The 12,854-nt window shown below is 34.5% G+C and overlaps 1 protein-coding gene across 1 annotated transcript in view; it reads left to right on the top strand.

The window, feature by feature from the left end:
• LOC137403895 (serine-protein kinase ATM-like) overlaps positions 1-11,635 on the top strand; it is a 96,479-nt gene extending 84,844 nt beyond the window's left edge. Inside the window, exon 12 of the mRNA XM_068090002.1 lies at positions 11,497-11,635. Within this exon, the coding sequence (XP_067946103.1) occupies positions 11,497-11,594 (98 nt within the window). The 3' untranslated portion in view covers positions 11,595-11,635. The remainder of the gene's footprint in view (positions 1-11,496) is intronic.
• Positions 11,636-12,854: the final 1,219 nt, after the last annotated feature.

The following is a 12,854-nucleotide window of genomic DNA, read 5'->3' as shown; positions in this document are numbered from 1 at the left end:
GACCATCAGAATAGGAATATGTTTAATACTGCAGTTTTATTTTACAAGGACAAGTGGTGAATTTGTAATAGTTTTTTAGGGATTTGTTTCTATGTTTCACACTGCTAATTCACAACTGAATCTGGTAGTTATATTCCCAATCCATATCTAGCTTGCAGTGGCTTTAGACACGTTTTTGTAAATAGTGTTATAGCAAAAGGGATAATTTTTTATATTTTAAATAAGATGTCTTACCCAGCCACAGAAACCAATAATAGATGTAATAATAGTATATAACCTCAAACAATGTACTTTGTATACAAGTCGTTAGCGCTTGAAGGATGTATTCTGAACATGATGAGGACCATTATGATGGATGACTTAAATATACAATTTGATGCAGGGGAGTACAACTCTTACTCCTAGATCATTGGCTTTAACTTTTACTTGTTTGATGGATGCATATGCGACATACTTTTAAATTAATACAAAACTAATTGTTTTCTTATGACATGGTTCTGTCTATAAAACCATGACTAATACTGAGTAGTGACACTGCAACCTTCTCCGAAATGATACTCTGTAGATGTCTTGTAGGGTGCACAATATTGGAGGTATTGCACAATATTAGAGAATATCTGCCACCTGAACAAGTGTGTATATGTATGTGACATCAATTCACTAAATACGAACATACACAACTCTTTGTAGCAACAATAACGTAATAATATAATTGGCTCTGCATCGCAGTCCCAATTATTTAAAGTTCATAAATAAACAAATGAAATTAAAAAGAACAACCAAAACATGACATTAGAGTTTGTCTCATTTTTCGTTTCGGAGGAATACTGACAGCGTCATCTGATGGTAAAAGCAGCACGTTCCCAGCAGTTGCCAATTCACTCTCCACATTACTCTCACTTTCATTGTTAATTCCATCGACGCGACCTTTTGATTCCATCTCAAACTTATTCCCATTAGTTAGATTCTTTTCTTCATTCAATACTCCATCAGGACATCCTGCATCACCTACTTCATCAGCCTTTATATCACTTAGATAAGTGTTGGCAGGTTTTGCATCGTGATTGTACAGCTCTATGGCTGTCATGTTCATTAGTGATTTTGTCTTAGCTCTTCCTGTATAAAATATTAAAAATATTTTGTAACTTGTAAAATACAAGATATGATGCTTGTTTGTTTTTATTCCTCGAAAAACATACAGAACAGCGAGAAATAAAAAAAGGATGTGCAATGGAAAGCTGCGTGCAATGTAGCATAGCTAGTCATGCCACTTGACCCTAGTTAGCAGTTAGTTAATTTATTTAAATGAAAAAATGCGCAACGACTATCTAAGTGAGTCAAGGAGGTGTTGCTTGAGACTTAGTTGACAAAGAGTCCATACTGTCACTACATAGTTTCGACCAATCACATAAAAGCACTTCTACCTTGCTATTAACATTCATAGCTTGATGTTATTGCTGCTAAAATCATAACTTCTCAATGAACTTGTTATTAAGAACAATAACAATATAATAATAAATATGACATACTTGAATCTTCCTCTTTTTTCAGACTAGGTCTGTTGGCCTGCAGTTCACCCCAAACTGGACTATAGCCTGAAATTACCAAAAGGTATGAAAATATTAAGCTTTCGGTAGGAAAAACAAATTTTACTGAGTTTTTTATAAATAACTATGTTATGGTAAATATTATCATGTTGGTTGCATACCAAAACAATAGACAAAAAATGAAACTGACAAAAGGTAGCTCAAGGTATATATTAACTCAAGTTTATTATTGGTTGAAAGAGTTATATTGTAAAAAGCTTCGGTTATCTTGTACTTAGACTTCAATAATGGCTCCAATTTTGTTAAAGTATTGTTACAAATGGGCAATAATCTCGAGTGATCAAAGCAGATTGACAATTTTTATATAAGCAAATCATATGCAAATTAAAAATTGATTATTAAAATGTTGAATATAGAACTATATCCTGGTATGTAAGACCTAAGGATTCTCTATACTTTGAGGAAACCTAAATTTCGTTTATGATTTTTGAACTCACAGGCTATTTCCTGGCTCTGAGGCTCCTCTTCTCTAATAACAGCCATCTTCAGATCAGGTATACTGAGTCTGAGAGATTTGCTAAACTTAGCTTTTCCCGAATTTTTCTTCACATATTTTCTTAACTGAGAAACAGCTCCTGACATCAGCTCTACTATATACCTACAATGACAGCATTTAGTGAGTTGATCATATTGGTGTGTATGCCTGCATCATAGATGTGCCCAAACTGTTTTCTCTGCTTTTCTCGGAAAGGTTTGACAACTACATAGTGATGTTTCATACTCCTATTGCATCATCATTTGTTACCTTAACTCATAACATTACTCCCTACTTAATATTACAGTATAACCATAAAACTAGCATAGATTCATCTAATATAATTCAGTGAATTAAAAACTCGCTCATGAAGCTTAGAAAGGCTCACTAAATATTGAGTTGAAACGAAATTTGAAGTATATGGTACGTAGCACAATATAAAGTTATTATATATGTTATATAAACTTACCAAGGTATGACATGGAGAAGGGTGATTGGAAGGATGACCCAAGTCAGCAAACTTAGCACCAGAGTAAAAACTACTGCTACTATAACCTGTAGCATCATCATATAGAGTATCAGTAACAGAGGAGAGACAGCGTAGACAGCAACATTAAAACGCATCTTACTCGTTTGAAACTCACACAACTATTTGAACTTATGGTTGGAGTAACGTTATGAAATCATAGCCCATTGTTAGAAAAGCTTTTGCTAGCTGTGACTGTCTTAGAATTGTACTTGTACTAGTAGTTATATGTTAAATATTTAATATTCAAGATTACACAGGTTCAAACATTTCAAGGGAAAATATATTGTCTGTGATCTGATTCGTTTAAATGTAGACTAGACAGTTTGTCGTATGCACTGGCTTTTTATAATTTCCATATACGTTAGCCTAACTAGTTATATATATAGTGATTTATGAGTAGCTACAGTAGATGAAGAATTGCCATGCTTAAAGCTCCTAGTTCAACTCCTGAATAAGTTTTCTCTAACATTGATAGATGATTAAGTGCACTACTAGGTATTTTATAGTCTGTAATAATTTCCCTTTCTCTACACCTCCTCCTGTCTTTTTCTCTCTTTTAATTTTATATCCTTCCCACATTCCTTCTTGTTTCCGCTTCTTCTCTTCCACCCTCCCCGCTTCTCTCTCTTTTTCTATCCTTCCGATTTTTTACCTCTGAACAGCCACTATATGAGAAGGATTGAAAAATAGAGCGCCACCCTTTAATTGAACACCACCTCTATTTGCCAGCCACTTTGACAATCTTTGACCTTCACAAACCCATAATAGAGAGTGATGAGTAGAGTAAAAAAGCATCCACAAAATGGTACTAATAATGACTCGGTTACATCAATAACAATTAATTCTTCTGTGGTTGCCGTAATGGTTGTAATGATTTTTTTTGTGAGTGTGTACCTGAAAAGTTTGATCATCACCATCATCAGAACTACATTTTGATTCGAAGTCATCAAGGTCTAAATCATATCAATTGTTTTCAGATTCATCCATAATGTGGTTTACAACTTTAACTGAAGACTTCAAACAAAGCTTTTTCATGAACAATGATAATCCTTTTCAGGAACACCATACAAAGTAAAAGCAGCCAATTTTATGGCGTTTCAGCCACTGAAATAGCTCATATCTGACTATCAGATAGTCTTTCCTACTCACCTTGCTTTAACAATCTGTTACCTCGAGCGTAGGGATAGAGGTAGTTTTTTATATCTTTGTTTTGATTTTTGCTGATGTTACAAGACTATTGCTATATATTAAGAGTTTTTTGGAACCATTAGTTTCTTTTCTGATAAAAGAGCTCTCCTAAAATTTTCACGAACACCACACGAAGTAAAAGCAGCCATATTTATGGCGCATTCATACACTGAAATAGCTCATATCTGACTATCAGATAGTCTTTCCTACTCACCTTGCTTTAACAATCTGTTACCTTATGGATAGAGGTAGTTTTTTATTGCTTTGTCTTGGTTTTTGCTAATGTTTTTACCAGGAGGTGATTGCATTAGATAATGACTATGGGTTTTTATACCACTCTATGTATGTCTATAGCCTACGATATTTGCGCATGCCAGTGTTGGCATGCAAAAAGTTGCTTGCCAATTTTTGCATGTCAACACTGAAACGAACTGAAATCATATGATTGCATACCAAATAATTTTGGTTGTAATCGTAGCGAAAGAGACTATAATGATTTTACATTTAAATGCCTTTAAATTTATATTTTTCCTTTTAATTTGTTTTGACGAAACACTTTTTTAAAGTTATAACATTTTAAACTTACAGTTGTTTGGAAACCTTTACAGTTGTTTTGTTTATTTTTAATTTAGTTGCCCCGCACAAAACCTTTTTCTCATGGTATGGAGTTTGAAAGTTACAGTTGTTTGACAAAGTTTGAAAACCTTTACTGTTGTTTTTTTTTACGGTTAATTTATTTCAACGACACTTCTCTCATGATATGTAGTTTGAAAGTTAAAATGACAAATGTTGTTAAATACAAATCTATTTTCCGTCCAAAGACTTTTTTATTACCCGGGCCACGACGGGTATCACAGCTAGTAAAACTATAAATTATGAATTTACAAAGTCAAGCTGGCAACAAAATGTCAAGGCTTTTTGTAACAGTCTGATTAAAGTTAAGGGCTTTTATAGTTATGGTTTGTTTGTATGTTCATTTGTTTTATTTACATTAAATCACAACATAGCAAGATGTAAGACAAAGAAAAGTGCAATGAGGGCCCATATGCGCAGTAGCATGGCTATTTGAGGCACAGAGCCTGAGTTAACAGATGAGATTCGTAATGAAGAAAGTATAGTTGTCTAAGCAGAAGAAATCAGAACAAATTTATTCCAGAGAGTCCAGCAAGTACTGCTTTCAAGCAGCCCTAAAACCATCATTAATATCAATTTCAATTAGCCAAATTGGCAAAGAATTTCATGCCAACGGCACACAATAGGCAACCTGTTCATGGCCACCAGTAGGAGAGGTGGGTGGAAGAGGTAATGAAAATAAGGAATGAAGAGTGTTGTAATATTTTGACAAGTTAGTTTGAGATTTAAATTGTGTGAATGAAATAAATCTTCTTAGTTAGTATAGTTGTTGTATAGGCAGAACACGAGCTCTTTTAAACAAAGGAGTTGATTGAAAGTAAGAATTTTTATGATATATTATTCTATGCAATTGCTGCTGAATGACCAATGAGGCTTCTGAATGCGGTCAATGAGGCCTGGTAAATAAGCCCCAAGCTTTGTCGCAGTTGTTTTTTCAATAGTTCTGTGTCTTGACCAGTTTAGTGTACTATCTATTGTAACGCCTTAAAATTTTATGCTAACCGTCATCTTATATGTTTGGTCTATTAATGGAAACGTTTTTTTTAATTGAAATTTATTTTGTGGGTTTTGAACAGCTATGAAGTTTGTCTTGTTAACATTCAATGTTAGTTTGTTTTGGTCACTCCAATTTTTTACCACGTCCAATTTTCTGTTTATTATAGCTATGTATATCTGTATTCAAGTTTTTAGCGGTATAAAATAAGTTAGTACCGTCAGCAAAAAAAATAATGTAGTTTTAAATTTATGGTTACAATAGACATCCCAGACTTTATGATTTTACAAAGTCAAACTGTTAATACAGTATAATGTTGATAAAAGGTTAAGGGCTTTCATTTGACTGTTTAATGATGGTTCATAATTTCATGATTTTGGTTTCAAAAGATATCTTAAACATCAGAACTTTCAAAACATCATGGTTTTTCAAGCATGAGAAATGAGAAAAGGTGTAAAATGCCATGTTATAAAGAAGTGTGTAGCATACAATGTTAATAATTTCGTGATGGAAAAGCATTGTTGTAAGTTTAGTATATTTAACAGGTCAGACACTCATGTGACCACACCGTATGCTACACGTCTACAGATACTCACAGGAGTGTAAAAGCACTGGTGTGAATGAGCCCAAAATCATTTTCTGCGTTGGTTCTGACGGTCAAGGCGCTACAAGCAACTGTGTAAGGTGAGTTGATGGCTTTAGACTATTTATAAAAGTTCAAACTGGAAAATATCCAGAAAAGCCATATTTCCTTGAAACATGTCTGTATGAGTTTCTCGAAACCTTACAGGCTCCTCGTACGGATAGACAACTGGTACATAACATGCTGCTAGATACCATTTACCAGCTGTTTATCTGCCTAACTGATTACACTTCTGAGTTATAGGTATTCAAGCTCCGAGTGTTTTGTTAGAATGTATTTTTAAAATATGACTTTGGTGAGGCTCTCCAGGTTTCTTCTCTCTTACAATGCATCCCCCTAGCCTCCTCCCTCCTGTTTCCAACTGTCTGATCTCATTGGCTGGTTACAGAATTTAGAAGATGCTTATCAAAATGCTGTTATGGAGCAAGTCTTTTTATTGGGTAATGAGCTACTTCGGGCAGAACTAGCTAGGTGTGTGTATCGTGAGCTAAAACCTGGTGCGAATCCATAGAGTAAATCCATGGTGCTCAATCTTGTAGTCAATTAACTGTAGCGGCGTTTAATAAGAGGTGACATTTAGATAGATGGTTGCATCGTATTTTTCAAATAGATTATCCGAATTTTGGAAAGCTAGATTTAACAAATGTTGGTTTTCAACTCGAATTTTTGTAATTTTTGTTTGTTGTGGTGTACAGGACTGAGAGTGCTATTATTGAATTTATGAACAGTTCAGTGTTCGTTCTGAAGATGTTTCAATATTAACAAAATAGCAAATTGTCGCTGCTGTACGTTAGTGAACATCGATAAGAAATAATTACCCATCATAAAATTGCATTCTGGTAAAATCCAACCAATCAAAATGCATCTGTTGATAAACAAAAAAAAACAAAATATTTAGTTTTTTTGTTTACCAACAGATGCTGTATGTTATTGTTTTTCTTGTTCTTCATGTGTCGGAGATTACCTAAAACTTACGTGGCCATACTGACTCTGTGGTTGATCCTAACACTTTTAATGTCATCCTACTAACTACCATTTGTATTTTTTAGAAGTGCGTTCCTGGAAATGTGCAAAGTCATAAGTTCCTGCCTCTCATGTGTCAGATGACTGCAAGATTGTCAATGGAATTGTCTCCGCTGCAACAGACTCTGAAAATGCTTATTATCAGAGCTGCCAAGGAGCGTCTTCACTATGATTCCTATGCTATTTGCTCTCAAGAATGCTGCTACGGACCTTGCACGAGGTTCATCACCTGAAAAGACCTTGGTAGGAATGGTGGACTAAACAGTTGCATGCACTTGCTCTTCATATATGAATGCTATCTTAACCTCATCCTATTTTAGTATGATTTTATGCAGTCACGGGAAAATGCTGCCAAGCAGCTACTCAAGATGGTAGGAGAAGACAATCCACAGCTGGTTAGAGGTTACAACGCTTTCACCTCTGCTCTTGTACAGCTCGCCAATGCTCCAAAGGGATCTGTGATGCTTAATCCTTCGTCCTTCAAATTGGCAGCGCTGTCAGATTTAAAAAATGCTCATGTCCTGACCCATCATCTAAATGTACGGTATCATTTTACTATCTTCTCTAACTCTTGGTAACTTTGTCTAGCTCTTTCCATCATAGCAAATGTCATACTATAAATTTAGTCATGACATGTAATTTCATTTTTATAAACAAAACTAAGACACGCTGTCCTAATTTGAATTTAATGATGATGTAATTTATGTCTGTCATGACAACAATAGTCATAACCACTTTAAGAAACAAGTTTAATGATAAAACTTGTGTTATGGTAATAGTTTATTTAATAGTAAGTTTTATTTATGTAATGAATCTATATAAGTAACTAATCCTCTTTGAAATCATTAAGGTTTTTATTACAGATCTCTAATATTAAGACACTGAAATAGCTCATATCTGACTATCAGATAGTTTTACCTACTCACTTGTCTTAATAATCTATTACATCGGGCTTATGGATAGACGTATTTTTCATTACTTTGTTTTGGTTTTTGCTGATGTTATTAGATTATTGCTATATATTAAGAGCTTATCTCGAACCTTTAGTGGTTTCTCCTGATAGAAGGTATTAGCTAAAATTTACCAATTGATTTAGACCTTCATAATGCTAGGTTTTTCGAGACCTTAGTGAGGCTCTCTAGGTTTCTCCTCTCTGACAGAGTATCATCCCACCTTCCTCCCTACTCATTTGTTAAAAACCTTGCAGCTCTGAATGTCAGATCTCATTGGCTGGTTACAGGGTCGAGAAGATGCTCGTCAAAACACTGTTATGCAGCAAGTCTTTTTATTGGTAATGAGCTATTTTGGGCAGAGTAGTCTACCCAATCAATGAACATCAGTACTTATGAAATGATATCTTGTAGCCAAAGATCTGGACTTCCAGAATGGTGTGAGGGGCCTATTCCAGTTGGTAGGATAGTAGATCTATTGTTTGAGAGATTCCCAAAAAAAATGACAGATGTTCAAATAGAAAACTTTGAATGGTGCAGTTGTTAGGACATTTGTTGCCAAGTCAGTCACTTTGAGGGATATAGTGTTAGAACTGTTATATAAAGAACCGTTTTATGAATAACCTACATTGTCATAGATGTTGTATATGTAGGTATATGGCTGGGCTAGGCCACTGCTAAAGGAAGGTACCCAAGGCTTGGTCAGTATCCAAGTGTAGAGAAAAGGTAAGTCTATTACTGCTCTTTAGAGATGTTCATACACTTATCTTTTGTATCTTATCGGTTTTGGAGAGATATTTCCAAGGGGATGTCAACAATTAGTTTCATACAATGGTGAGATTTTAAAAATGGCCATTGTACTTCTTTTTTTTCATGTTTAGCCCAGACTTTGGATATTTTTATTTTGAATAATATTTCTGATGCTGGTCTATACGAAAGAGAATAATAGTGTAGTCATGACAATGGATTGGAACAGGCATCTGACTTACTCTCAACTCTACATTTTTCTCCAGTATAATATTTCTATTTTCAATCGGACATAGAACATCTGTATTTCATTGAGCTCTTATTGTGAAAACATTAAATTGAAAAAAATCAGGTTTTTTATTTCTTACGGTCTTAGGGTGAGTCTGTTTGATCTTGGCATTAATAGACAACTCACATGTGTTTTACTGTTCATATAATGTAAAATCTTTACAATGTAAACATTCCCAGAACATATTATTTATGTTGCAGTAGCTTCTACTGTATAAACATTCAAAAGAATAACATTGGCTAGTAATTTATTTTATAATTTTATATGTAAATTTAATTGCTTTTCAAGATCCTATATTACTTTAGCATGTAAAGTAGCATGTAAAGTTTACCCCGCACTCACCTACACACTCACACTAACTATCTAAATGTTCCCAGTTGGCTATGTGTTAAGAATTGGTGAGCCACATACTAACAATATGTGATAGGTCATACCATTTTCAATACAAATGAGGTTAAATCAAAAAATTGTATTTTAACTCTATGAAATATAAAAATTTCTCAGCTTTTCAAAACTGTTTTCAAAATTGGCAAGTAATTGAAGCAAGTAATTTGACATACAGCTTTTTATCAAAGGTAGTGTTGGTTAATATGGTCAACACAAAAAACTGAGAAACTTGTCTTCAAAAATAATAGATTAGATTTTAAACAGTATTATTTGTTGACATTTAGGAAGGTCATAGCAACCGCACGCTACAAACATTACATTTTCATGAATGTTGGCTTGGCTTGACTTGACTTGGCTTCATAAAAGTCTAAACCACACGAACAAGTTTCACTTTGGGAGCCGACTGTGCACTATAAAAGTACCTCATTTGTATTGAAAATGATACGATCTGTCACACATGTTACTTGATGAAAAAACAAGGGAGTTAATACGCATAGACTTTGGAGTAGCGTTTGACCATGGTAAGGTCTTGCCAATCTCTGAAACTAGTCCACTTCAGCTCTCTAGAGATATTGTGGACGGGTTCGGCCCAACTGACGTGTGAAGGAGTTGAACTTTGCACTATATTTGTATTCAGTGCCATCACTCTGTTTGACATTTGAGTCTAATAAGGCAGAAAATAACCAGTGCTCTAATTGCCTGCTAAACACGGACTATTAATAGAGTGGATGCACATAAGCATATTTCCTGTAACTGAGAGTACATATACAACAGTTAATAAGAGAATATATATATATATATATATATTTCATGTGTGTTTCTGGTTTTTCATACACTTTCTGTATAATATGTTTCATTTTTTACAGCTTAAACTATGATTCAGCATGGGTGGTGGTGTAACGCTCCTTCCTCTGGCTACTGACGTTTTGTCTTTCAAGCTCCAGGAGGATTTTTAGGCTAGCCCGTGAACTGCAATAAAAACATTGTCTGTGAAAAGGTTTGTGAGAGTCTCAAGCACTTATGCCCATCATTTCTAATGCCTAAGTTGAAGTCTTCCTTTCAATATTGACAAGTGGTTAAGTTTTATTACTAACAAAAGGCGCCCATTTTTGTCATAGAAGGAAAACTCCTCAATATTTCAGTCGCTAAATTGTAAGAATACATACTGTACTCAACATCCCCATCCCTCCTGTTTTTATTTGCCAAATCTGAGTTCTTTGACATGCGTTGTGTAATGTTAGATGTAAGACAGTCCCAAACAATTTACTTGTAGGTTTATCTTATCACATGTATTTATTTTTTACACTTCTTGGACGGTTTTCAGTTAAACTCTGTGACTACCAGATGGCTGGATATTTGAAACTTCTTCTAATATAACTAAATGAACCTGCATTGGCTGAACTCTTTTCACATGTCTTATCCTGTTAAATTATGAGTAAATTAGGTATTTCCATTTTCATTGTAGGGGGCTGTGAGAAGGCATTTACCATGTTGAGGAGTTCTGACAGGGTTATTAGTACAATATTGCAAGTTCTAATAGATTACCTTCTCCTTGACTGTACTCTCTCTAAGAAACAAACAAGAACTGGCGCAAACATTATTGGTCAGCCAGCACTTTCTAGTAAGGTTCATCAGCCAATCGAAACATTTAAAAAGTTGTATTATCCAATCATCAGATTCTACATAGGTCAACTAACCAATAGCATATCTTAGACGGTTAACTAGCCAATCAAAATAAATTATTCTTAAATGATTTACCAGCAAATCAGCAGCTTCCTGAAAGTTGGTCAGCATTGAATCACATAATCACCTTCAAACACCCAATAGTAACACTTTCCTTGATTAGGCCATTTAGCTAACCATTCAACCCTTGAGCGCCAGGCTTATCCTACTGTAACCTGTGATATGTACTGCATCACTTTATTAAAGTACATACTATGTTACTTCTACTTCCTATTGTAAGTTTTTACAACAATTTACTCTACTAGTAATATTAGTAGAATGTTATTAATAATGTTGAGTTGTATGTAGACAGTACAACACTCACAGAGGCTATCACTGATGAAGATAGGATGATAGGCTACAGTGTAGCAAGTATCAGCAGGCAGCAAATGCTCTTCTCAAGGTGAGACACAAGTTGCATGGTTACGAGCAGAACTCACAGCTCAGTGTTAGCGGGCAAGTTAACTACCTCATCCAACAGGCTGCTGACCCGTGCAATCTTGCTAAACTCTTTTGTGGCTGGCAGCCTTTCTTTTAGTTGAGTTATTGCTCTTTTGACAGCTCTCATTACAAAAAGGTTAAAATGCTGCTGATTATCTTAGACAGTAAAACTGCCTCTGATACTTTCAACTTTTCTCAAAAGTAATTATATTTTTTCCGAGATGCGAGTTTTAGGTAACAATTTTTCTGAAAAGTCCAAATCTGCTACCAGTTCTTTTTCATAGAACAAGTCACGCAATAATTAAGAGTTTTGGTTGGAGTCACTAATGTTGCTTGCACTTTAAATGCATTTCTTAATAATAAACTAAAACTTGCTTTTGAAATATCCTGACCTATATTTTTGTCAATTTTTGACTGTTTTGGCTGCTGATAGTACAACTCAGCTTCAATTGATCAATCCTATTGGGTTATCATTTAGATAAATATCCAATAGCATTTAGTAATTTGCAAGTTAAAAACCCAAAGTTTCAGGCATGAACTAACTCTGCTTTATGAGGTGGCATCCAAGAGGCAGTAGCCTGTAGTTTGTAGTGATTGGTTGATAGAAACAAGTTTATTTTTTCAGCACTTAATAAGAATAATGGCAGGAAGTTTTTTGTGATGAAAGTTTAAGGTGAAGACAATTCTTAAAAAGTTATTGATAAATAGCTGACGTAACTGATTATGGAAGACCTTGACCATCAGAATAGGAATATGTTCAATACTGCAGTTTTATTCTACAAGGACAAATAGTGGATCTTGCTAATAACTTTTTAGGGATTTGTTTCTATGTTTCGCACTGCTCATTCACAACTGAATCTGGTAGATATTTTCCAATCCGTATCTAGTTTGCAGTGGCTTTTGACCAGTTTTTGTAAATGGTGTTATAGCAAAAGGGATAATTTTTTATATTTTAAATAAGATGTCTTACCCAGCCACAGAAACCAATAATAGATGTAATAATAGTAAACAACCTCAAACAATGTACTTTTTACACAAGTCGTTAGAGCCTGAAAGATGTATTCTGAACATGATGAGGACCATTATGATGGATTACAATTTGATGCAGGGGAGTACAACTCTTACTCCTAGATCATTGGCTTTAACTTTTACTTGTTTGATGGATGCATATGCGACATGCTTTTAAATTAATACAAAACTAATTGTTTTCTTATGACATGGTTCTG

Source organism: Watersipora subatra, chromosome 9, assembly GCF_963576615.1.
Source record: "Watersipora subatra chromosome 9, tzWatSuba1.1, whole genome shotgun sequence".
Classification (NCBI taxonomy): domain Eukaryota; kingdom Metazoa; phylum Bryozoa; class Gymnolaemata; order Cheilostomatida; family Watersiporidae; genus Watersipora; species Watersipora subatra.
The sequence above is the reverse complement of the archived record's forward strand: the minus strand, read 5'-3'. Positions and strand labels throughout refer to the sequence as shown.